The sequence below is a fragment of the Camellia sinensis genome, chromosome 3, assembly GCF_055761805.1.
Source record: "Camellia sinensis isolate YWXY chromosome 3, ASM5576180v1, whole genome shotgun sequence".
Lineage (NCBI taxonomy): Eukaryota > Viridiplantae > Streptophyta > Magnoliopsida > Ericales > Theaceae > Camellia > Camellia sinensis.
Window position 1 is genome coordinate 13791505 of NC_138963.1, and position 27910 is coordinate 13819414.

The window sequence follows — 27910 nt, forward strand, 5'->3', positions numbered from 1 at the left end:
TAACATGGATTTTCATATTTACCGCTTCACATTTTTCCTATTAGATATTATATTTTATCAACTATTCTTAATAAATAAATAAATAAATAAATAAAGCAAACAAAGACAAACTTTCAATTTTTAAGTAATAATAATTCAACAACAATGTTTTTTGACATTTTACAAGGTTAACATATTAAAATCTTTAAAAAACATTTTTTTTCTAAAATCTGACTTAATGCCTTCAAAAAATTCATTTTGTAAATGCAAGTGTTTAGATAAAATTGAATATAAACTAAGAATATTGTAGAGAGAGTTCATTCTTTTTGGCTGAGGTTCGTATTTGAGAGTAAATAGGGAGAGAGAAAGTCAAAAGATGACATATAATAATGGGTAATGCTAGGGATACCAAATTTTCTACCAAATAAATGACCAAATGTCTCAAACTCACACTCATGTGAGACATTTGGTCATTTATTTGGTAGAAAATTTGGGACCTCTAGCATTTTCCTATAATAATCTTAAAGATCTTAAAAAGGTTGTGTGAACCTTTTTCCAACAATAAAAAAGCAAAAAAGAAACCAAACATCGATTTTAGTAATTTACGATTTACCAATTTGGTTCACCGATTCACTTACGATTCATAACTATTTGCGAATCACACAACTTGTCTGAATTGATTACCTACTGAATCGAATCAAATCGTACAAGTTTAATAACAAAGGACATATACGGTGGCGAAATGATTTGGATTAGTTAGAATTGATATAATTGATTGTACTATTTATTAGTGTGAGACAGACCTATAGGGTGGCGAGTCAAGACTCGGGTTATGACCCTTGATCCTATTAGTTGTCTTGATCATGAAATTACTATTCATTAGTCAGAACATGGCAGGTGGGACTGGACTGGAACCAAGACAGGGTAATGCCCCTTCATTATATCTCGTCAAATTGGCAATGGGATTCCTTGTAGATTAACCGTGTAAGTGGACAGGAACAATTGGTCTTTCGGCTGTTATAGTTTAGGGAGTTTGTTTCTGGTGTTGTTGGTTGGAATCTTGCTAGCCAATTCTTTGGGAGTGCATGTTTGATGCATCGCATGTGAGTTAACTATTGCTTTTTCCCTAATGGATGCCTATTCATGCCTTACTTTCTATCTGATACTGTTTGATTTTCTCAAATGAAATATTACTTTCATAGTGTATTTGAAATTCTCAACTTACAAGTTGATCCACTAGAGTTAGATGGAGCTATCCAAGTCAGTACTACGTACGCTGCCACTCTTCACTATCAAATGGCCTACCAAGTGCAGAATAATGCCCTTCATTTAGCTTTTCGTGATTCCTTGAAATATTTGGTTGGTTGTTGACACATTCGCGTGATAGTGGACTTTTGAGGTTTTGTCGATTGTATTTGCTAGGCACAAGAATACAGATGCATTAGGGTCCATTTTTAGGTTTCTAGCTATAAAGGTGATTGATTCCTTATAAGTGCTTTCTTTCTTCTGTTGATGATGATATGCTTGTTCGAGGACGCCATCATCATAGTTTCCATTACAACCATGTCTTGTTGATGTCCTTTTATGCTTAAATTTATGGAAATGTGATGGGCTTACGACATTTTTATCATTTCAAGGTGCCTCTGAACTACAATTCAAAAAAAAAAAAAAAAAAGGTGCCTCCGAACTAGGCACGGGATCCTATCTCCAAATCTCCTCTATCCTATATATTTAGCTTCTAAGGAGTTGGGTTAGCGGAGTCGCTGAGCAGCAGGAGCAGGTGAACCCACAATGGGTAGTAGACGGTATAATAGGAGCTACCCCACAAGTCAACTACATAGACTTCCTCTTCACCGCACAAGTAGATTAGAGGTGACTTAACTATCCCAAGAAATTACAATGGTAATTGATTTATTATTTATATGGATCTTATAGATAGATTCATCTTCTCTAGGGACACTTAATTTCTTGTATCAAAGATTGATGAAAAAGTAGATACCTTGAAATAATGGTGGTAGTGACTATAGAGAATATTGGATAACCAATGTATATAGAGAAGAGTTGGATGGTGGTGATGTAGAATGTAATCACGGAAGATGTTGAAACATCGCAATAAGTTTTTCTTCCCTAGGATAGTATTAATAATAAATAGAAAAAACCTCTAGTAACAACACTGACCAGCAAGCATTCACCCTAGAAACAAAAGTAGTTCGGTGAAATGTTAGTAAAATATTGGTGTTCTTAATTTTTTAAATTTTGTCAAGTTTTCTATATCATTACATCATTCTAGAGTGTAATATAGTGTTGTATTGGATATTTTTTAGAGTATCTCTTAACAGCTTTCTTATTATTATTATTTTTTTCATTTTTAACTAATTTAGGTAGACTCACCTCAAAAAATTAGCTCCAACAGCTCTCCTAATGGGCTTCTTATTTTTTGAAATCAGTAGCTCCTTTTTACATCCAATAATGTTAATAACACTAATAAATCTACCAAGAAATATACTAACTAAATATAAAATTTATTTTACTTTCACACGAAATAATGGAATTCACATTATATGTCGTGTTTTAGTTAGTATGCTTGTTGATATATTGATTAATATTTTAAGTATTACTGCTTTACATCCCTTAGAAATATAAAAATAATTTTTTATGACCACATCTAATTATTTTAAAGACAAATGTGATGAAATCAAAGACAAAGATGATGAAATCGTATAGTTACAAATATCAGGTAATTTTTTTTTAATGATTTACACACTAAAATTTAAAAGATTAATAAATTAAATTATTAAAATAAAATTCATGATAAATCTAAGGGTCTCAGTTGGACTGATTCAATTCACACTATGTGAATGGAGACATCCTCAGCCCTTTGACTAAAATTTATAGAAAAAAATAGAAAGAAGATGAGTTTGGTTGCTACTATAATGAATTATTTAAAATACAAAAATAAAGTATTTGAAAATTATGAATTTGCTTCCTACCCCAAACAGTAGAACTCATTGTGATATCTATATGAATCGTAAAATTCTTTCTTTCTTTCTTTTACATGCAAACCAAAATCAACTTCTTACTTTCTTAGCAAGAAGAACTTGCTGATACTGAATTTGATCTCTGCAACGAACAGGAAGAAGAAGAATTCAAGAACTCGATACAATCCTCTACAGCTTCAGCTCGATGAGAATCAATGGCATCTGCTGCATATGACCTAGACCTTGTCAAACTAGACGACGATGAAACTTTACGCGAAGACCTCTTTGTGATTGACACGAAGCGTAACGCTCTCACAAACTTAGCTCTCATACTCCTTAGAAATCCCATCGGTGAAACACCCGGAGAGGAGTCATTTTGAAGTCTGAAACTCAAGATTCTGATGACTCTCTTCCTTTGTATACCACCAACTTTGGTGCCACTTCCATGGTTATAGAAGCTTGGTGGCTTGTTGGTGAGTTCAGGACTGAAACACACTTTCTTGCTCATTTTCTTAGACATCATGAGAGAGAGAGAGAGAGAGAGAGAGAGGGGTTGTGAACAAGAGGCAGTTGGAGAGGTTGTGGGAGGTATTTAATGATGATTTTGATGAGAGGGAAAGAGAGAAAAAGGAAAAGGAGAGGATGGAAAAAGATAAAGAGAGGGTTTTAAAATTCTCATTGTAATGAGAAATCTTCATTGTTTTTGATGGAAAATATATGGTTTGTTCACTGAAGTTGACTGCATACCAAACAAGCGTTAAGTGTACGTTTTTTTTACTTATTTTTTTTTTTTTTTTTTTGTGATTTGGTGGTGGTCAGAAAGGAGAAGAAGAAAAAAAAAAAGTACTAAAATATGATAAACATGATAAATATTGATAATTATAATCATAATTTTTTATTAATGTGCAATAATTTTATAAGATTTTCACTGAACAGTAATTTTCTGTCTTTTTTTTTGGATTCAGCGGTCAAGAGTGTTCGGCGAGCTAATATGCATCTCAATTAATTTCTTTTCTGATTCAGTTAAAAGCAGACCATCCACGCTTGGATTGGAAAATTTAAGAGAAATTACTTTCTTGCAAGTTGTCTCCAAGAATCAAACCTTGAGTAATCGTGTGGGTAAAAATTTCGAAAGAACAAGTAAAAAAAATGTGAATAAAAGATAAACTAATTTTTTTTTTCATTTTCTTTTTCTAAGCCCTATTTAAATTCATAATTCAAACATTACAATTATTAGTTAATATAAAATCACAAATAGAATTGGACAGACTTTTGGTATCTCTCATTCACTTTATTATGCATTTCTCACTATTATAATAGGGGCCGTGATTCATCCCCCGAATTGGGGGAGCCCGAATCCCCCGAAATTCCATTTCAGGTAAAAAAAAAAAAAAAAAAAAAAAAAAAAAAGAAAAAAGAAAGAAAAAAGGAAAACAGTTTCCAAAATTGGAAATTAGGAGGATTAGGAGACTCTTTTTAGAGCTACCAAACATTTCCCATTATAATAGGAAATCTCTTTGATCAAAGATTGGTGATATAATTATATGATATTACTTTTACTCTAAATTCTTGTTCAAGTTTGAGCCATATATACATATAACTGCTACTTAACGTTAATATGTGTTTTTAAATTTGATTTTCTGTGCTTTTACCTTCTTTTTTTTTTACAAACAATCTATTCTGGGTTGATTTTTCTTATTATAACTATTGATAATACTAACAAGATGCCTGAATTGTGAAGTAAATAGAGATAAATTAATTGCTATGGTTTGTGCAGGGCAAATGGCCTTATCTAGGGCACATACCCAAATGTATTGGCTTAGGGCATATATATGCTTGATCACATTTTTCCTTTTGCACCATACTGACACTAGTCATGGGCTAACTAATAAAGCAATGTGGTCTAGCAAAATAAATAAATTCCAATGGGACACAAGCATAGATACCAATTTAGTGACTAGTCTTGAAATTTTGGTGATTGACGCAAGTGTGAACTATAGGAAGATTGGTTTTCATGAGGAATTAATAAACACAATTAGTTTGGTCAAAAGGGAAGGAAAGTGGTAGAGCCCTAGAGAGAGAGAGAGAGAATGGAAAAACACAAAAGTGAACATTTGATACACTGCTCTTATCTGCGTTTCTTTTGATGTGCTTCTAGATATGGCCCCCTCTTTGAATGCATTTGTTTTTTTAGAGAGAGTTTGAATTTTGGAGAATGGGGATTGGAGTGAATTGCAGGAAGAAGGGGACTAAGATCATCTCCAACGCTTCATCAAATTTGACATCAAATTTAAAATTTGGTGAAAAAGTCACTTTTTGAAGTTCCAACGGTTTCACCAAATCGATATCAAATCGAGAATTCACCAAACCTTTCACCAAAATGAGAACAGGCACAGCATTTCACCAAATCACTATTCCTGACCATTGGCGGAGACCAGCCGGTTGACCAACCGGTCGACCACTAAAGGGCTCAAACAGTTCAAAAAAAAAGTTCAAACAGTTCAAAAAAAAATTTGTCTTACCAGTTGACCAGCCGGTCGACCAACCGATCGTCCCGGAAAAAGGTTCAGACAGTTCACTGAAAAGGTTCAAACAATTCAAAAAAAAAATTTTGCCTTCACCGGTCGACCAACCAGTTGTCCCAGCGCAGATTTGATGAAAATTTGATTTGATGAACCATTGGAGCCCTCCGTATCAGAATGAGAAAAAAGTCACTTTTTTACTTAGATTTGATAAAAATTTTGATGAACCGTTGAAGATGCTCTAACCCATCTTTAATTTACCTTTTTTTTTTTTTTTTTTGATCAGCAAAGAAAAATTTCATTAACAGCATGAAATTAAAGGTACAGGAAGATGACATGCATCGAGAGAGATTCGGAAAGTACAAAATACCCCTACTACTGCTACTCGCATCCATACAACCAACCCCTTGGCCTCACAATTTTTTTAAATAAAAAAGTTAAGAAGAGCTTAACTATATAAAAAAAAAAAAAAAAAAAAAAAAAAAAAAATTACATGAAACCCCACCAAATTAACCCACAAAACCAAAAGTCAAAACCAAAACCCAACTCCCAAACCAACGCCCACCTGCTAATTTTAAAACCAAACTTTTCACCTATGCTGTTCCAACTTCCAACGCCCACCAGCTACACTCCTACGCCTGACCCATGCCTGCTACACGCCAAGACCCACGCCTGCTGCACGCCAAGACCCACGCCAGCTCCTGCCGAGGATGTTCTCTGGCCGGAAAACTCCATAGCCTATGGCCGGAAAAACTCCATAGACTGCTGCACAACACTTGCCCGACAACTCCAAAAATCTCCCCTGCCCGAAAACTATGGCCGGAACACACCATTGGCCCTACACCTCCAACCATTGGATTTCCAAACCCACCTCTGCCACTTTATCTGCAAGCTCACCCACGCCACTTTAACTGCAAGCTCCCTTGTGCCGCCTCCTCCCTTCAAACACTCCTACTATTATAGTCAAACACACCCGCTACAAAAACTCGGCAGATGATGATCCGAATACCGATCAACCGCTGAGACACCTCCATAACCAGGACGAGGTTCACCCCTCAAACTCCCACTCGAAGAGGAGCGCTCGAATAGAGACCAGGCAGATCTGGAACGACTATGACACTCATATTAAAATTTCATTTAATTTACCTTTATTTACCTTCTTTGACCAAATGAATTCTTTTGTTGAAAAACTATTTTGTGGGAATTAGGAGTAATTATTCAGTAGTGAAAATTTTTACACCACGTGTTGATGTATTTTTGTTAAGGGAAATGATATACAACTCACCATTTTAAATTTATTTTTATAAATCTAACATAGTTAGAAGATACTGGATGGAAGAGATATCATTTTCTTCTCCAAACTTTCACACTTTTTCAATTTGACTCCCAAATTTCGATTAATATCAATTTTACATTCAAACATTCAAAATTTTGATCAATTTGGCCTCTACTGTCACATTCCATCTGCAATTGAATGAGATGTGCTAACGTGGTACCAAAGTTCATTTAGAGTCATTTTATCCTCCAAACTATACCTTAAAAATCAATTTATCCCCTAAATATAAAAAAATTAAATTTAAATATTTAATAAATATTTTTTATCTCAATAATGAAAAAATTAAATTTTAAATAATATATACATTGCAAAAAAATAATAAAAAATATAAAAATTGTCATTTTGAATTATCTTGAGACTATGACGCATGAATAACCAGTTACTTAATCATGTTTAGTCACAGTTTAGTAGTAATCAGTGATATTATCAGTAAACAGTGGTGAGGGTTGTCACAAAGGTGTTAACGCCCCAAAACCACCAAACAGGGTTGAATTGGTACGAAACTTGGCACATACGACCGCCTAAGCACGAGAGACTTGTGGAAGAAGACGGGGCTCGAATCGGGTTCCTGGTTTAGAAGTTAGAGCCGGATTTCGGTCTAGGTAAACTAGTTTCTTAAGAAATTTAAATTCGAGGTGTTGACGCCCCAAAATTACCAAACGGCGTCAGTTTAGCACGAAATTTGGCACACACGACCGCCTACGCACGAGAGACTTGTGGGAGAAGACGGGACTCCAATCGAGTTCCCGGTTTGGGAGTTAGAGCCGGATTTCGGTCTAGGCAAACTAGTTCCTTAAGAAATTTGAATTCGAGGTGTTAACGCCCCAAAATCACCAAACGACATCGATTTAGCATGAAACTTAGCACACACGACCGCCTAGGCACGAGAGACTTGTGGGAGAAGACGGGACTCCAATCGGGTTTCCGGTTTGGGAGTTAGGGCCGGATTTCTGTCTAGCCAAAATTAGTTACTAAACTATCTTTGTAATTATATAGTAGTTAATTTTTTTATGTTTTTCTGTAATTAAAATATTAACACAATTATATTGTCATTAATTATTTTTATTTTGTTATTTTCAAATATTTCCTGAGTAGCAGTTTGCTTCTTGTGGAATGCAGCGTGTAACGATTATAACTAACTTTTGTTTTTGTAACCCACGGAAGAATCATGATGAAAACTTTTGTTTTTTATTTACGTTATTTAGATTTGTGAACAACATTATGTATGTATTATGCAGCATTATGTAGTGGGATAATTTTGCTTATGTGTTGTTATGAATGAAAGAATATTTTAATTATGGATGAATTTTTATTTATATACTGGGCTTTTTATATTATTCTGTAATTATTGTTTTTTTTAAAAGTTATTTTTCATTTAATACAGGTCATTTTCATATTTTTAATAATTTTATTACAGTTTTTTTTTTTTTTAAGACGGCACCATACACACCGTCTCAAAAAAAAAAATAGAACCAGGGGTTTTTGCGACGGCATTAATGCTGTCGCAAAAGATAGGGGAATTGGTTGAAAGGAAGACCTTTCGCAACGGTGTTATTTGCCGTTGCCAATAGTACTTTAGCGACGGCATCAGGTGCTGTCTCAAATAACCCTTTAGCGACGGTATTTTTGCCGTTGCAAATAACCTTTTTAGCGATGGCAACACAGTGACGTCTCAAAAAATCTCAGATTTTCACGCATTAATGCCGACAGCATTTTTCCATCGCAAAAATGCGTTTTTGCCGTCGCAAAGAAAAGGCGACGGCGTTATGCCGTCGCTAAAACCCTTTTGCAACCCCCTTTGTTGCGACCCCCCACTTGTCGTCGCAAAAAGTCAGTTGCCGTCACAAAAAACCTTTTAAGACGGCGTTTTGGGTATTTGCGACGGCATTTTGCCGTCACAAAAAAACAATTTTTTTGTAGTGTTAGATATGTCTAACTAGGCCAAAAATTAAGAAAGAAAATTTTGAGTACATATTTTGTTTTTGTGTACAACGTATGCAAAAATATCAAATGTCGGTGAGTACCTGGTACGGGTACGACATGTTCGTCGAATTATTCATACTTCATAGTCTCAAGATAATTCAAAATGACAATTTTTATATTTTTTATTATTTTTTTGCAAAGTGTATATTATTTAAAATTTAATTTTTTCATTATTGAGATAAAAAATTATTTATTAAATATTTAAATTTAATTTTTTTTATATTTGGGGGGCAAATTGATTTTCAAGGTATAGCTTGGGGGGTAAAATGAAATTCCAAATGAACTTTGGTACCACGTTAGCACATTCCGTCCAATTGTAGACGACATGTGATGGTAAGGGTTAAATTGATCAAAATTTTAAAAATTTGAATGTAAAATTGATATTAATTGAAATTTGGGGTTCAAATTGAAAAATACGTGAAAGTTTGGAGCAAAATGATATTTCCTCTAAAGAATGATTGACTTAGCGTGTGTTACAATTTCTCATTAGTCAAGAATATCACGTAAATAATATCAAATGATATTATGAAAATATCTAATAATTTTTCAAGAACCTGAAAGTTTTATTTCTTATTTTTAAATACTACACATATGAAATACCATCAAATTTCAAAATAAAATGTATAGCATATATTCAATTTAGTGTAGTGTGTGAACTACACCCAAAATTGATTCGATACATATATTTTATTTTATGAATACTTTTCTAGTTGATCAAATCAAAGAAATCCTCATATCCCATCTAAAAAGAATTGGAAAACCTCATATCCATAACCATGCTGAAGGAAGAGCCCATTGTAAATTGCAAAATTTTGAATCCAATATAATTTAAACAAGAATTTTATTAAAGAGTATTTTACAGACGTTAGTTAATAAAACTTAGAACAAAAATTATATTTTTATGACATATTTTAATAAATAACGCACCATCAACTACTGAACAGTGTCACCTAAATGGAATACATCTTCGGAATTCAATTCAATAGAAAGAAAATACTATGTTTTTCCTTAGTCTTTTTGGGATTAATTCAAGTTTTTGACTCTTTTCAAGTTCAAATATTCTTGTTTTCTGGCATTTGCATTTACGGCATTTACATTGAAGAAAGAAAACTTGGGAGTGGTGGTCCAATTTCACCACCGAGTTTGTTAGAAATTGAATATTGCTGATTCCATAGTTGGACTTGAACTAGTGCAACAACCCTAATATTGAGAAGTTGATAATTAAACTAACACCTTTGTATTTCTCACATGCTAATAACCATATGGGTTTTGACACAGACCCTCACAAAATTCATTTCTCACAACCTCTACACACTTGTGAGAGAGAGAGAAAGGGGGAAAAAAAATACATAATGAATGGTCACCCATCAATTGGGGGTCGTGAGAGTCACTCAGTCTCAAGTATTAATCTAACCGTATATTAATCAATGTCAATGACAACCACACAAATCGCAATTGAAATAAACAACACAATGACTTACATAAAAAACTTTGGGAAAAAAAAATCCCCTATAAAATTATTAGTGTACAGTAAGTGAAAAATTACAATAAATATTAAACCGATCATCTTTTGTCTTTAACTACCTAACAAAAATGAACAACCCCCCTTCCCTCCCCCTTTTTCCCTACAACCACTAATCTCAAGTGTTAAACAACCCATTAATAATAACCCACCCACCCTCCCCTTTCCCTTTTTTTCCCACAACCACTAACCTCAAGTGTTAAACATCCCATTAATAATAACCCACATGTGAAAGAATTATGTTTAAAAAGGACTAAATTTCTTATTTTATTTTTTTTATGTCTCGTCCGTCTGGACTTGATGGCCCTGAAATTAAAATAAAATTTAATTTTTTTTATCAAATAAAAGTTTTTTTTTTTGGATCTCTATTGAAAAAAATTCAAATTTTCTTTAAATTTTTTGAATCATCTACACCAGAGACGAACTTAAAAAGTAAATTTTTTTGACTTGAAATTGAAAAAAGTTTACTACAGATAAAAATAAACCTAAAAATTATTCCTACTTATAAGCTGCAACAAAAGAAAATACCCACTTGTTTTAGCAACCACAAATTGAATATCTGAAAATTTAAGTGCAATCCATCAACATAATGAAATCTAAACTTTTTCACATAAAAATTATGTGTAGTTATGTAATGGATTCGATGCACATAGAAGAATTATTTTTAAAAGATCCAAGTGCGTCCAAACCATTTGCATTTTGGGTCCATCATTTTCACTTTCATATACTGAAGAAGGGCTGTTAAGTCAATCAGTCAAAATGGTCGTAATGTAGTTTTAATTTGTAAGAGCATCTATAATGGATGTATTAAAAATATGTATTAAAATATGTTATATAATAAAAAGTGATAAAAATAAAATTAAAAAAGATGTATTAAATATTTGTTAATTTTAAAAAGTAAGTGATGATATAATAAATATGTTAAGATATGTGTTAAGATGTGTGTTAAATATATATATATATATATATAAATAATAAATAAAATAAATAATAGTTAAAAAGTGCAGTGGGCCGCCCACTGCACTATGTCAGCAAGCATTCCTCCCTCTTTTTTCTCTCTTTCGGCTGGCTAAATGGGTTGCTAATTGTGGCGAGCTTCTTGGCATTTGATATGTTTAATAGGTATGTTAACACTTCTATTGGAACATAAAAAGTGATTTTCAGCTAGTTAGAATTTAGTCCCTAACACTACAACATTGCTTAATACATCCACTTTGGATGCCCTAACTCAAATTGGTCAACTTTCCAGCATGCAAATGGCACCTCCACAGTAATCACTAGGAAGATTTTGTCAAAATCCTTTCATAATAAAATTTTAATGTATTAAAGTTAAACACAAAAAAAATTTCTTTCAAAGTCTAGGAAATATTATATTATCAAAATATTAAATTTTAAAATAATATAACTTTTAATGTAAATGTCGATTTTTAATAAAATTAATATTTTTAAAATTCTGTCATCAAGATCTATCAAATAAGATGGAAAATGTTATATGTCCTAAATTTTCTACTAAATAAATGACCAAATGTCTCACATGGGTAGGGGACCACAAAATTGCGGACCCCACACCCATGTGAGACATTTGGTCATTTATTTAATAAAAAATTTGGTATCCCTAATATTATTCCAAATAAGATCCATATTGACTATGAAATTATTTTTCAAAAAAATTATTACCATTGAAGTTGATATAAATAGTAACAGGAACATGTTACTCTATTTGACAATTACTCTATTTGATAGTAACATATTATTCTGTCTCACAGTAGCGTGTTACTCTGATAATATTATCAAAGAAAGAAAGAGGAAAAAATAAATAATTATATATATATATATATATATATATTTTTTATTTTGTCCTTAATTATATATTTTCTCTTTAGGAGATTTATGAAAAAAAAAAATAAACTGAATTGTCATTTTCACCAAATCATAGTCCATTAAAAAGATTTTGACTAAATTTACCTCATCAATAAGTACAATTTAAAATAAGAGCTACCAACTACTGTGTGTTTGGTAACGTTTACGTTTTCAGTTTATATTTACAAAAATTTTATAAACTGATTTTTATTTATTTTTTGTTTATTTTTAGAAAAACATAAATTACAAACGCGTTTGGTAATTGACAAAATCTTTAAAAAAAATTAAAAATATAAAAAATAGTGAGAAATGGCAAGTGGTGGCAAGTGGCGGCGGAAGACGGTGGTGGAAAGTGGTGACGGTGGGTAGCTGGTGGTGGCGAGTGGGTAGCTGGTGGTGGTGGGTGGGTGGGTGACGGTGGTGGATGGTAGCAAGTGGGTGTGGGTGGTGGTGGTGGTGGTGGCGGCGGTGGCGGGTGGTGGGTGGTGGTGGCAGGTGGGTGGCGGATGGCGGGTGGTAGTAATGGGTGGTGGCGGGTGGTGGTGGTGGTGGTGGTGGTGGTGGGTTGGTGGGTAACAGTGGCGGGTGGTGGGTGGTAGCGAGTGGGTGGTGGCGGCAGGTGGGTGGTGATGGTGGGTGACGGTGGCGGGTGGTAGCGAGTGGGTGGTGGTGGTGGCGGATGGCGGGTGGTGGTGGGAGGTGGGTGGCGGATGGTGGGTGGTGGTGGTAGTGGGTGGGTGGGTAACGATAGCGGGTGGTAGGTAGTAGCGAGTGGGTGGTAGTGGTGGTGGTGGTGGTGGGTGGTGGCGGCAGGTGGGTGGTGGTGGTGGTGCAGGGTGGGTGGCGGGTGGCTGGTGGTGGTGGATGGCTGGTGGTGGTAGGTGGTGGCAGGTGGGTTGTGAATAGTGGTGGCAAGTAGGTGGCGGATGGTGGCGACGGGCGATGGATGGTAGTGGCGGGTGATGGGTGGTGGCGGGTGGATGGCAGGTGGGTGGTGGTGGTGGTGGTGGTGGTGGTGGCGGCGACGAGGGATGAGTGGTGGTGGCGAGTGGGTGGCAGGTGGGTGGTGGGTGACAGGTGGGTGGTGGTGGGGGGTGGGTGGTGGTGACAGAAGACGGTGGTGGAAAATGGTGGCGGGTGGTGGCTAGTGTTGAGTGGTAAAAAAAAAAAAAACTCAAAACTCAAAACAGAAACACATTTTTTGTATTTTCATTTTTTGGCCAAATTTATAAACTGAGACCACTGATTTATAAATCAAAAATTTTACTAAACAAGTTTTTATTTGAGTTTTTAAATTTTTGTAAATATAAATAGAAAACTGAAAATGTAAGGGTCTGTTTGGTAACGTTTACGTTTTCAGTTTATATTTATAAAAATTTTATAAACTGGTTTTTGTTTATTTTTTATTTATTTTTAGAAAAACATAAACTACAAACGCGTTTGGTAATTGACAAAATGTTTAAAAAAATTTAAAAATATATAAAAAAAAAAAAAAAAGGTGAGAAATGGCAAGTGGTGGCTAGTGGCGATGGAAGACGGTGGTGAAAAATGGTGACGGTGGGTGGTGGGTTGCGGATAGTGGTGGGTGGGTGGGTGGGTGGGTGGGTGGGTAACGGTAGCGGGTGATGGGTGGTAGCGAGTGGGTAGTGGTGGCGATTCGGTGGCTGATGGCGGGTGGTGATGGGGGTGGGTGGGTGACGATGGCGGGTGGTGGTGGTGGTGGCGGGTGGTGGTGGCAGGTGGGTTGTAGATGGAGGGTGGTGGTGGCTGGTAGGTAGCAGGTGGTGATGGTGGATGGGTGATAGTGACGGGTGATGGGTGGTAGCGAGTGGGTGGTGGTGGTGGTGGTGGCGGGTGGTGGGTGGTGGTGGCAGGTGGGTGGCGAATGGTGGGTGGTGGTGGTGTTGGTGTGTTGGTGGGTGGGTGGGTGGGTGGGTGACGGTGGCCGGTGGTGGGTGGTAGTGAGTGGGCAGTAGGTGGTGGTGGCGGGTGGGTGACGGGTAGGTGGCGAGTGGGTGGTGGTGGTAGGTAGCTGGTGGTGGCGGGTGATGAATGGTGGTGGCGGGTAGGTGGTGGGTGGTGGTAGCGGGCGATGGATGGCAGATGGGTGGTGGTGGTGGTGGTGGTGGTGGCGGCGGTGGCGAGTGGGTGGGTGGGTGGTGGGTGGTGAGTAGTGGTGGCAGGTGGTGGGGGGTGGGTGGTGGTAGCGGAAGATGGTGGTGAAAAATGGTGGCGGGTGGTAGTTAGTGTTGGGTGGTAAAAAAAAAAAAATTCAAAATTCAAAATGAAAACACATTTTTTGAATTTACATTTTTTGACTAAATTTATAAACTGAGACCACTAATTTATAAATCAAAAATTTACCAAACAAGTTTTTATTTGAGTTTTTTAAATTTTTATAAATATAAATAGAAAACTGAAAATGTAAGTATTACCAAACGATATCTAAATATTACCAAACGACACCTAAAGAATTCACCAAAATCATAGATAACTAATAAAACAAAGTTTGATTTGTATAAACTACTAAACTTATGGCTATGTTTGTCATGCGATTTTGGGATTGTTTTAGTCATAAAAAAATAAAATATATTAAAAAATTAATAAAATAAAATATTACATTTAAATTATAATTATTTTATTTTTTCTTTTACAAAAATTTAAAAAATAAAAAAATAACCCACATCTCAAAAGAAAACTATATCTAATTGGTTGATGTACCAACTCGCCTTTTGTTGGTTCCGCTACAATACAAAGTTGACTCACAGTAAAAACATTATACATCGAAATATTCATCATCATAGTAAGCATGTATCGTTCAAAAAACAGTAGTAGGCATGTAAAAAAATGGGTTGTTTTCCTTCCTCAAATGATGAACCCATATGAACTCAAACGTAGCAATACCTTTCTTCGCCGTTCGACCTTATTTGATAAGTATGCTTTCTTTTTCTTTTCTTTTTTCTGTTTTTTTTAAATAATGAATAATCTCTATAACATAAAGCCCTTTGAACTAGAGTGCTGCTATTAGCACCTATCAAAATTATTTGGACTTCCTATTTCTTTGAACCCCAACCCTAAACCCTAAATTTTAATAAATTTTTTTTGAACACCCCACTTATTACTAAATCTACCCATATTCATAATATTTTCACAATGAAATGTACACCCACCTAATTTTTCATCCATCTCCTTCGTCTCGGCCGTCAACGGAGCATTCCGACAACTCTCATCTTCTTTGAACGCTCTCTGTTTTGTCGAATCAGTAACCTCGAACATCCTCTCATCATCATCTTTTTCGTTGCTTTTTGTATCTTCGTCATCGCTGAGATCGATCGAAGATACTCCAATTTCTACGGGATTTGCATAACCGTTTGCAAGATGCGGAAAAACAGAATCATCTTCTGAATCGCCATCAGAATTCTGAATGTAGCCCAAAACAATTTGTTCACCACTGTGTAGCCGAAAAAATGTATTTTGTTCAGAACTATTTTGTCGAGCAATAATGATCCTGTCAGCACTGTATGTTTGAACAAAATTTGTTCATTACTGTGTAGCTTGAATCCATTCCAATTCACAACTTAAAATAACATGAATTAAATTCATTCAAAATACATAACTTAAATCCATTCCAATTCACTCTTTTCCATTCTAAGGTAATTTAACAAAAAAAATTACATAACTGACTATCTACATATTAATGTTCGGAACATATGTATTGAACGAAAGGATTATGTTCAGTACTATATTACCGAACATAATTCTAACAGTCAGCAAACCAGTATCGAACAGTTCGAACGAAACAAGAACGACCGAGAACGACCGAGAATGTTAATACAAGACAGATAAACTTACCAATGGAACGTCGGTCTCACTAGAATTGTTGTTCTCGTCCTCCATTGCCCTACATAGTGAAATAAATGATGAAGTATACGTTATACTTGAAGCAAAACTTTCAAGTTCAATAGCGTTGATGATGGTGATGAAGATGACACATTCAGGATCTAAGATGATTATGAAAAATAATAGATTTAGGGTTTATGTTAGTTAGTTATGAAAAGTAATAGGTTTAGGGTTTACAAACATAGAATATATATAGTTGGAGTTGGGAGTGGGAGTGGGAGTGGGGGTGGGGATGGGGGTGGGGGTGAGTGTCCAATATTATAGAGTATTAGTTCTTATTGATAGGTGTGTGTTCCATTTAATAATGTCTTTTAATGTAATTTTATTTTAAGGTATAATTGTAATAAAAAAAATTATAAAATGGAGAGTCCAAAGAATTTTGGCAGGTGCAAATAGCAGCACTCTTGAACTAATCTATATAGAGCTATAATACAGGTACAAATATGAGTACTATTATTGATATGATATAGGTATATTGATACGGTAAAAATATATATATATATATATATATATAGTATAGGTACAGCTTGGTACGTTTATAAAAATATTTATTTTTAATTTAGAATAATGTAAAAAATTGATTAAATAGTTTAACTTGTTAAGATCCAATTAACAATTAACATAAACAAAAATTAAATATTATTATATTAAATAACCTACACATCACAGCTTAATTTTAAAATTAGGCTAAGCATAAAACTAAAATAGAAAATAAAATTTATCTCTATAGTAGAATAAAATATTATTTTCTACTAAAGTACGGTATGGTTTGGATAGATATTAAGTACGTCTGAGTACAACAAAAATTCAAAAGAAAAAATTTGGATATGTGTTTCATATATTCGGTACGTATGCAAAAATATCATATGTCAATAAGTACTCGGTACAGGTATGACATGTTTATTGACATACCCATGCTTCATAGATATAAAATAAATCTTCAATACATACAATCACCTGCAAAATGTAGTTATCAGTTATGCTTTTTCAAGGTATGTATAATTTATATATATATATATATATATATATTATTTAAGAAAAATAAGATAAAATGTATAATTGAATTCAAAATCTAAAAATTCAAATGAATTTAAAAAAAAAAATCAGAAGTTGGAAGATTTGAAAAAAAAATTAAAAAAAAAATGCTGAATTTAGAGCATAACTGCTCATATAACTACTATAAGGATTTTTTGAGAAAAATTCAAAAATGAGATGTGAACACTAATTCTAACTTTCACATATTGATAGATAGATATCCGATAGTTCATCCAAATAGCACTTTTTGTTCCAATGTTTTCTGTCTCCATACACTTGCAAGTTTTGTCAAAAATTATAATTATGACCTTGATAAATTAATTAATTATTATTGCTAGATAAATACATTGATTGCCAATGAATAAATATTCTAAAGATAGAGGATCTGTACGGGGAGCAAATATTCTGCAGAGCCCGTACTCCTTTCGTCCAAGCTCCTTGTCTATCCGATCGACCTGCGAGTACAACGGCAGTGAGCTACCCGGCGGTGTTTGGCCGAAAAACCCCTCCGACGGTCAAGTTAGCACACCCCGTGGGAGAGAGAGAAGAAGAGAGATATATCACAATGAGTGTTTCTTACCAAATGATGTTACATCCCCAGCATGGAGGGCACAGTCACGCTTATATACTTTCTGCGCTCAACTCTGCACCCATTAGTCTCATGACACGTGGAGCTGCTCTCCCATCTATCAATACAAACCCAGCGAACACCACCTAACCAAACCGCCAGACAACATTAGCAGGAACTCGGCAGCCCAGCGGCATCTCCTCGGCCTTCCACGACCGGACAGCATAACGAGTCTGAGTGCTCCACTCGCCGAGCTCCTTAACAATCGAGCTTGGTAGCATTTCGGCAGAACCGAGTTCAAGACAGGTCGAGCCGGCGAACAAAAGGCTTTTCCCGCCGAGCTACACATGCGAACCATGGAACCTGGGTTGGCAGGCGGTCATCTCGGCCAAGTAAGCTCGGTCCAAACACGGGACCTCGACCTCGGGCCTGGGCCTCGACCGAGCAAGACCAGCTCCAGGGAAGTCCCAGTTAGCTCGGCCTAAGCAGGAGGCCTGAGCCTCGACTGAGCAAAACCAACTCTGGTCAGGCCCAACTTAGCTCGGCCCAAACATGTTCGGCCCTATCGTGTCCGGCTTCTACCACGGCCCAAAGTCAGATTATAAATCTCCCTCTCAATTGCCCCTTAATTCCGTCTGCGCAAGCGTCACTGAGATTACCTGATCCGACCGGGGTAGATTCTCCCTTGGTTCTTAGTTCGCAAAACGTTAACCGCACTAATCCCTAAGCTCGATTTCTCGATTTGCTCGGTTGACGTCTCAACTCGCCTCCTTGTCTCTTCAATACTGATGCCACCGTCAACGGGGACACACGTTGAGCATATTTATTGGCCTCGAGCAGCCAACCCAGCCGCCTCTTCATATTCAAATTTAGGGGGCCTTTTCCTCCTATAAACACGCCTCTTCCCCCTTTGCATTTCCTTCTTACTTCTTCTCTCTCTCCCACGGGGTGTGCTAACTTGACCGTCGGAGGGGTTTTCCGGCCAAACACTGCCGGGTAGCTCACCGCTGTTGTGCTCGCAGGTCAATCGGATAGACAAGAAGCTTGGACAAAAGGAGTACGGGTTCCGCAGAATATTTGCTCCCCGTACAATTGGCGCCATCTGTGGGAAAGGTCAACAGATAAAGGCCCTGTTTGGTAGAGCTGTGGCAAAGTGCTTATAGCTTATGCCTTAACAGCTTATAGCTTATAACTATGAACATAAACTGATTTCTGACTTATAAATTAAGCATCTCCTACCCCACTCAAAGAATAAGCTGATTTCTAACTTACAAAAAGTTATAAGCTGCATTGTTAAACTAAACAAAATACATCAAAATAGCTTAAACTAAACTGAAAGCTGAAATAAGCAGCTTTTAAGCTGCACCAAACAGGCACAAAACCTTGTCTTGCAAGCTCATCCGATCCCTTTCAATGGCGAACAACGATGAAATACCGTTGTCTGCCATTGACGGTGTTACCTCAGAATCAGCCAGACAGAGAAACGGACTCCCCGCTGTTCAGAACATGGCAGACCTGGAGACTTCCCCAGGAGGACATCTAAGGGATGCACGAGATAAGCGCTCCAGAAGTTTTGGTCGATCGCGGAGCCCAGAGAGACACCGGCGGCGAAGAGAATCGCATGCTCGTCGTCTGGAGCATAAGTTAAGGGACCAAGACACCGTCATCAAGAGAATGGCGGCAGAAATGGAAGCTCTCAAACGCCAGGTCAAAGGGAAGGGTGTTACTGGAGTGGGAGACCACAGTGAGCTCACCCAACCCCGTCGATCAAGCAGCCAGAGCCAACGGCACACTCCCTCTCTTTCTATTACCAGAAGCTATAAGGGTGGAGACCTAGACGCGCTTGCAGAGAAGTCTAGTGCGCAAGATAGTACCTACTATCCCTCGTGTCCGGCGACCACGTTGGGATATTCTTACTCAGTCCGTTCAGAGGACTTGTGGGATGTCCTGAAAGAGCGAGCTCGCCGACGGGAGGCGGAACGGGTGTCGGCGTTTCAGCAGTTATCTTACGGAGGTCACCATAGTGGAGTGGTTATGATGCCACCGCCCCATTTGGCCGTGCCAGTTCCTTTGGACACAGATTTGGCGAGGCTGAACGCCACCCCCTTCTCCCTTGAGATAGAAACCACACCGCTCTCCGCGGGCTTTCACTAGCCCAAGTTTACGCTCTACAACGGAAAGACCGATCCATACATGCGTGTAAGCCACTTCTGGCAGGTCATGGCCGGACATAGGCACAATAACGCTCTTAAGTGCCTAATCTTCCCGTCGAGTTTGGGCGAGCTGGCCTTGAAGTGGTTTGAGAGGCTGCCGAGGGGAGCATCGAAAGGTGGTAACAGTTGGCGAAAGCCTTTGTGACTCGTTTCAAGACCAACACTAAAACGCCAAAGGAGGTGGACCACCTTCTCAGTGTCAAAAGGGAGTCGAGCGACACGCTCAATGCATACAACTCCAGATATTGGGAAACCTTCAATGAGATTTTAAATTGCCCGATCAACCTGGCAATCACCCAATATAAGCGCGGTCTCCTGGTCGGACATAGGCTACGGGACTCGCGTACCATGAACTAACCGACCTCTATGGGCCAACTAATGTAGCGCATCAATGAGCACATCCGAGTAGAGGAGGATACGGCGGTGTCCATCGCGAAGACAACTCCGGTGGTAACAGACAACAGGTCGACTGGCAAGGTACACATGGTCAAGCAGGAGACTAACCGTCCAAATGATCGCGCCGAGGAATCTGACCGTGGGTGAAATCATCGAAACCGGGAAAGGGGTCATCGGAATGACCGAGCTGAATACCCCCGCGATGACGTAGCAGATGCTAACAGAAGGTTGAAAGCTCAGACGGGCATCACCACGGTCTGTAAGATTCTAATATATCGCATACTTAGTGAAATCCGTGACGAGGATTACGTCCGGTTTCTTGCTAAGTTAGGCAACGCGCAAAAGGGTTTTAATCCGCAGTACCGCTGCACATTTCACCGAGAGCGAGGACACTGGACAAAGGACTGTTTGCCTCTGAAGCAACACTTAGAGGAGTTGGTCACAGCTGGACACTTAGATCTTTACATTGATGGGGGTGTTAAGGCTGCACATCCCGCCCCGGCTGATCTGCATAGACCGGAGGACTTGGAGGCGCCCCGTCAAGGAGTGGTTAATGTGATCCACGGCATAGTGGAGCCGGTGCGTGTATGCGAGCAATGAGGAATGATCAAAAAGGCGGAACACATGAGGAAAGTTTTGTCAGTCTAGCCCGCAATCAAAAAGGGGAAGACCGAGAAAAAAGACGTGATTGGTTTCTCCATAAGGGACCTCGAGCGCATTCAAACGCCACACAACGACGCCCTAGTGGTCACCCTCCGCGTCAAAGAGTTCAATGTCAAGCGAATCTTAATTGACCAGGGAAGCTCGGTTGAAATTATATACTACGACGTGTTTAAACAACTCAAACTCCGAGATACAGACTTGGTTCCGGCAACTTCGCCACTGGTAGGTTTCAACGCGTAACCGGAGTGGCCTTTGGGAAAAATAATTTTACCGGTCAAAGCCGGATCTGTGGTCAAGCAGGTGGAGTTCTGGGTATTGCAGGTGCCATCTACATACAATCTGATCCTCGGTAAGGGTTGGCTTCACGCTATGCAAGCTGTAGCGTCAACCTACCACCAGGTTATGAGATTTCCCTCAGCTATGGGGGAAATTGAGGAAATTTGGGGCGATTAAGTCATGTCGAAGCAATGTTTCGTGGCAATGAACGGGAGCCGAGCTGCCAAAGGCTTCATGCAAATGATTGAAGGCCCAGAAGACCAGAGTGTCCTAGATGACGTGGGCACCAGGGCCGAAGACAAAGCTATTGAAGAATTGATAGAAGTACAGATCGACACGGAAAGTCCAAACAAGTTCTTTTTGCTCGGATCAAGCCTAACCGCTCAAGAAAGGACCGAGATGGTAGAGTTCTTGATGGCAAATATCGAAGTCTTTGCATGGTCGCCCTACGACATGCCTGGCATCAATCCAAGTTTTATTTGCCACCAACTCAATGTTTTCCTTGATGCACGGCCAGTCATTCAGAGAACAAGGAGATCGACTCTTCATCACGCCGAGGTAGTCGCGGAGGAGGTAATGAACTTTCTTAAAGCACGAGCTATTCAGGAAATGCACTATCCTCAGTGGATTTCAAACAAGGTCGTAGTACCTAAGAAGAATGGGAAGTGGCGGGTTTGTGTTGACTACAAGACCGTCAACCGAGCTTGCCCTAAAGACAGCTTTCCTCTGCCCAGAATAGACCAACTGGTGGATCTAACGGCCGGACATAACAGGCTCAGTTTCTTGGATGCCTACCGCGGTTATCATCAGATTGCCATGCATCGTCTTGACCGCAAGATAACCTCTTTCACTACCCTAAGGGGACTATTCTGCTATCGAGTCATGCCTTTTGGTTTGAAGAACATCGGGGCGACTTTCCAAAGGATGGTAACCAAGATGTTTCCTCCTCCGCTTGGCCGGACGATGGAGGCCTACATCGATGACATGGTGGTCAAGAGCAAGCAACATGCTGACCACTTATCCGACCTAATCGAGATGTTCACTATTCTTAAACAGCACAAGCTACGCGTATGCCTTCGGCGTGGGATCCGGGAAATTCCTGGGCTTCCTAGTCACAAACCGAGGTATCGAGGTAGACCCCACACAAATCAGAGCTGTACAAGAATTAAGCAGCCCAACTCAGCAAAAGGTCATGCAGCATCTTTCCCATATGGCAGCCGCCCTTAACAGATTCATAAGTGGGTCATCAGATCGCTGCCGTCCTTTCTTTCAAGCCTTAAAATCCAAGTTTTCATGGGACGCGGAATGTGACAGGGCTTTAGCCGAGCTCAAGGCGTATTTGTCTTCTGCTCCTTTGTTGGTGACACCCAAGCCCGGCAAAGAACTCTACCTTTATCTGGCAGTTTCTCAGCACGCGTCCGATCAGAAGGTATAAAGCATTTCCCTATCTTTATGTGAGCAAAGCCTTGCTACCGGCAGAGTCGAGGTACTTGCCACTAGAAAAACTCGCTTTGGCGTTGATGATGGCCTTCAGGAAATTGGCGCACTACTTTCATGCTCACATAATTATTGTGTTGATCGAATTTTCCCTAAAAGCCTTGTTCGAGTGGGCGGATTTCATTGGTCGAATTCTAAAGTGGGCAGTCGAATTGGGACAATTCAACGTTAAGTTTCAACCCCGAATAGCCATAAAAGCTCAAGCATTGGCAGATTTTGTTGCTGAGTTCTCGCTTGGGATTCACCAAGTATGTCCGGTGGATCTCACCACGGTAGCCGAGGAAGCAAACGAAGATTCAACCGAAATTGCACAGCAGGGTGATGTTGGGGACGCGGAACTTGCACGCCCTGACATAGAACCTCCATCCGGCATGATACATCAGCCCGGCGGTGCGACGACGGACTTAGGCATAACAGACTAACCTGTTGGGTCCGATACCGCGTCACCGAGGGGGGAGGAAGTGGAACCGATCAGCATTGAACCTAAAACTGAACGATCGAGTGACCATGATCCCAGCAACTTTCAAGCCTCCCAAGATCCCTCAGAGTGTTGGAAACTCTTCGTCGGCGAAATGTGGAAACTTTTTGTAGATAGAGCCTCAAACCGTCACGGTGTCGGGCTAGGCAAGTTTTGATCTCGCCAGATGGTCTGGCCATCAAACACTCTATCACCCTCAGATTTCCCGCATCAAACAATGAGGCTGAATACGAGGCGTTACTGGCCGGACTTAAGAGCGCGCTCCAAATATGCGCATCCGAGCTGATGGTTTACAACGATTCTCAACTTGTTGTCAACCAAGTGTCTAGGGTTTAAGAAGCTAAAAATGACAGAATGGCAAAGTACTAAGCTCTGATAAGAGACCACATCAAACGATTCCAGGCGATAAGGGTCCACAAAATTGGACGGGAAGAAAACGGCCGCGCAGATGAGTTAGTCGGTCTGGCTTTTATGGTCAACCGAACATCTCCTAGTCCTCTCCTGATTGAGTTCCTTCCAAGGCCTAGTATAGAGGAACCCGAGCAGACAAAAGTACTCTGCACCGAGCTTGGCCGTTCTTGGATGGACCCTATTATCCTCTTCCTAAAAGAGCGGACCCTTTCGACTGATAAAAGGAAGCGCATAAAGTCTGGGTGAAGTCAGAGCGGTTTTGGCTCTCTCCATCTGGCGCTTTATACAAGAAGTTTTTCACCGGTCCTTATCTCAAGTGTGTATACCCAAACAGCGTGGAAGCTTTCTTGTACGAAATTCACGAAGGCATATGCGGCAGTCACATCGGGGGCAGATCTTTGGCCTACCGAGCTCTCTCGCAATGGTATTGGTGGTCGTGCATGCAAGCGGACACTCAAAAATATGTTCGCAAATGTGAGAAGTGCTAGAAGTTCGCCCACCAAATTCACCAGCCGGGTAGAGAACTTCTTCCCCTCACAAGCCCTTGGTCTTTCGCGATGTGGGGGCTGGACATAGTGGAACCACTCCCAACGGCACCAGGCAACCAAAAGTTCTTCATCGCGGCTACGAACTACTTCACCAAATGGGTTGAAGCTGAGCCCTTAGCAACTATCAAGGAGAAAGACATCAAACGGTTTGTCTAGCAAAATGTGGTAACGCGGTTTGGCGTCCCCAAGATTCTGATTTCTGACAATGGCACCCAATTTGACGGGCGCTTACTTAGAGGATTTTGTGAAGAATTGAAAATCGAATTCTACAACTTTGCCCCGGCATACCCGCAGTCCAACGGCCAAGCCGAAGCATCAAACAAGACCATTTTTGATGGGTTGAAGAAAAGACTTGAGAAAGCCAAAGGAAAATGGGCCGAGGAACTCCCAAGTGTCCTTTGGGCATACCGGATGACCCCGAGGCGATCTACCGGGGAAACTCTTTTTGCTTTGGCATATGACATGGAGGCAGTCATCCCATTGGAAGTTGGCATGCCCACCCTCCGCAGTGAAAGTTTTGAGCCCGAGCTGAACTCTGAAGCCATCGCCCTGGAATTGGACCTAGTGAAAGAGCACCGAGACAAGGCTCTAATCCATGTGGCCGCATACCAACAAGAGCTTTCCAAAAAATACAACAAAATGGTACACCCCAGACCGTTCAAAGTTGGGGATTGGGTTTTAAGAAAGGTGATGGGCAACACATTGGTGCCGAGGGAAGGCAAGCTAGGGGCAAACTGGGAAGGGCCTTACAAGATAACCGGTCTGGCGTACAAGGGGGCATACCACTTGGAAGATTTGGAAGGAAAAGGCATACCCTAGCCATGGAATGCGGTCAACCTCAAACTGTACTATGTTTACCATTTTACGTTCTTATGTAATTTTTTATGGAAGGACTTACTCTCCCTATACTTCTGAATGTAACACGCTTTTTGTCAAATATAATAGAAGTGACTTATCTTTGTTGAAGCATTCTGTTGCTTTCGATGCTTACTTTGAGATTTAAACCGAGATGTTTTACTCCGATTAAATGAGTTGATGATTTGCTCAACTCTATGGTCTCAACCGAGACATTTTATTCCGGTTCAATGAGTTGAAAAAATTACTCAACTCTGTGATTTCAACGGAGATGTTTTACTCTAGTTAAATTGTAACAACCCTCGTTACTGTTTACCGATAAACACTGATTACCGTTAAACTGAATTGATTATGACTGATAATTGGACTGGTAAAAGTACTGAACTGACTGACTGAAATTGGAAACCGAATTGATTGAATATATGTTAGTTAAATTGCATTCTATCTGTTTGACTGTATGATTATCTGTTCATGCTTATATGTTTAAACTGCTAATTGAAGGCCTTATCGGCGGCCGAATCCGGAATTGATTAGTGTTTTATGATCCTCATAATTAATGTGATTTTATGGTATAATTATTTGAAAACTGATTAGGTATGATTAAATTAGATTAAAATAAGCCAATTAAAGAGTTGGACTTAATTACCGTTTTGCCCTTGAGTGGGCCACTACCTCTATACCTTGAGCTCATTATACTTGAGCCAAAAACATTTTCCTCAGCGCATTCCTTGTGCTCTAGCCGACCTTAGAGAGAGAGAGGAGCTAGAAGAGTTGAGTTCAACTTGCTTCATTGTGAATTGGCTAGAATTACTTGAAGAATTGAAGGTTGATTACTAATTTGAGCTCCCTCACTTCTAATACTACACCTAAGGTAGATCATTCATCATCTTAATGATGTCATTGAGCTAGTTCTTGCATGATTCATGCTTCATTGTAGAACTAAGTCATGAATTGGTTCATTGTTGTTGAATTGAAGCTTAATTGTTGCATGCATGTACATATATTGAAGTTTTGAGGTTGTAAGTCCATGTTTCCTCACATGCATGTCCATCTTTTGGTCATACTCCATGAATTCATCATGTTCTTGAAGAAATGAGTCCATTTGAACAAGCTTTGAAGGTTGAATTTGGTTTGAATCCATGCATGTTTGCATGTTCTTCATATTCTTGAAAATGGGTTTGAATATGGTTTTAATTGACTCACCTTTGGGGCTTGAATTCATAAATTGAGCTTTGAAACTTGTCATACATTGAATTTAGTTATGTTTTCCAGAATTTGGGCCCAAGAGGTCGAGTTTGGAGTGGTTGAATGCTTGGTTTGAGCTTGGGAGGCAAATCTGGAAATTCTAGATTTGGCTTCCTCGCTCGAGCGAATGGTTCCCCGCTCGAGCGAGCACCTTTGTCCAGGGCTCCGCTCGAGCGACCATCGAGCGACCATCGCGCGTAAAATCACAGCATCCAGTATTTTTACTGTTTCGACAGACCGCTCGAGCGAAGGATTCCTCGCTCGAGCGAAGCCTTTGATTTTGGAAGCCCGCTCGAGCGAAGAAAGTCTCGCTCGAGCGAGGTTCCTATTTTCAGCAAACTTTGCAAAATGTTTTCTAAGTGTATTTTTGCATCCTCATCCCATCCTAGGCATTCTTAGGCCTAGTTTAAGGCATCTTAATGAGGATAAAGATGTAGAACACACCAAGGGAAATTAGGGATTAAGTTATTATCTTTCCCAACTGTGTAGCTTAGTGTGTGTTCGATCTGTTGACTGTGTAGGGTTGACTTCCGAGGAGACGCTCTAGCTTACTATAGCCCAGAACTCTGTGAGTAACATTTGTGTAAAGATATGTTCAAAATGATTATCTTCTGAATAATTAAACTGAACTGTTTCTGAACTGTTATTGTTAACTGAATGAATGAATGTATGACCTATATTCTGAACTGTATTGTGGCATCCTTAGCAACTACTGCTTACTGTTACTGTTACAGAGATCTCTGTCGGTTCCCATGTTGGAACCACTACTGTTTACTGATATGATGGCCATCATTCACTGTTTGGTCTATTAAGACCCGGTCTATTAAGACCTACTGTACTGTTTAGCTACTGGATGTACCACATATGACTGTTATAATCTGTGTAACTTGGAGCAAAGTGCTGCACGGAACTAAGTGCTACAAAGTGAGCCACCTCTAGAATCTATGCGAGACACCTCTTGAATCCATAAGAACTGTACTGTTACTGTACTGTTACTGTTACTATTACTGTTACTGCTACTGTACTGCTACTGTACTGTTACTGTTTCTGTTACTGCTACTGTACTGCTACTGTACTGTTACTGTTACTGTTACTGTTACTGCTACTGTACTGCTACTGTACTGTTACTGTTACTGCTACTGTTACTGTTACTGCTACTGTACTGCTACTGTACTGTTACTGTTATTGCTACTGTTACTGTTACTGTTACTGCTACTGCTACTGTACTGTCACTGTTACTGCTACTGTTACTGTTACTGTTACTGCTACTGCTACTGTACTGTCACTGTTACTGCTACTGTTACTGCTACTGTACTGCTACTGTTACTGCTACTGTACTGTTACTGCTACTGTACTGTCACTGGTACTGCTACTGTTACTGCTACTGTACTGCTACTGTTACTGCTACTGTACTGTTACCGTTACTGCTACTGTACTGACACTGCTACTAGTACTGCTAACGGATGTGCCACGTACGATTACTATGATTTCTCAATGACTGTTACGGCATCAATATGAGCCACAAACTGACTGACCGATATACTGAATCAATGAACTGTTTAAATTTTGAAAAGACATTCATCCTAAACCTCTTTACGCATTATGTTATTCACTGGGCTTTAGCTCACTGCTCATATATATATGT

The 27910-nt window shown here is 39.1% G+C and overlaps 1 protein-coding gene across 1 annotated transcript; it reads right to left on the minus strand.

Moving 5' to 3' along the window:
* Positions 1-3063: 3063 nt before the first annotated feature.
* LOC114261670 (josephin-like protein) lies at positions 3064-3465 on the minus strand. Its single transcript, XM_028201953.2, has one exon. The coding sequence runs from the start codon at positions 3463-3465 to the stop codon at positions 3064-3066; it is 402 nt and encodes a 133-aa protein (XP_028057754.2).
* Between the last annotated feature and the right edge of the window lie 24445 nt (positions 3466-27910).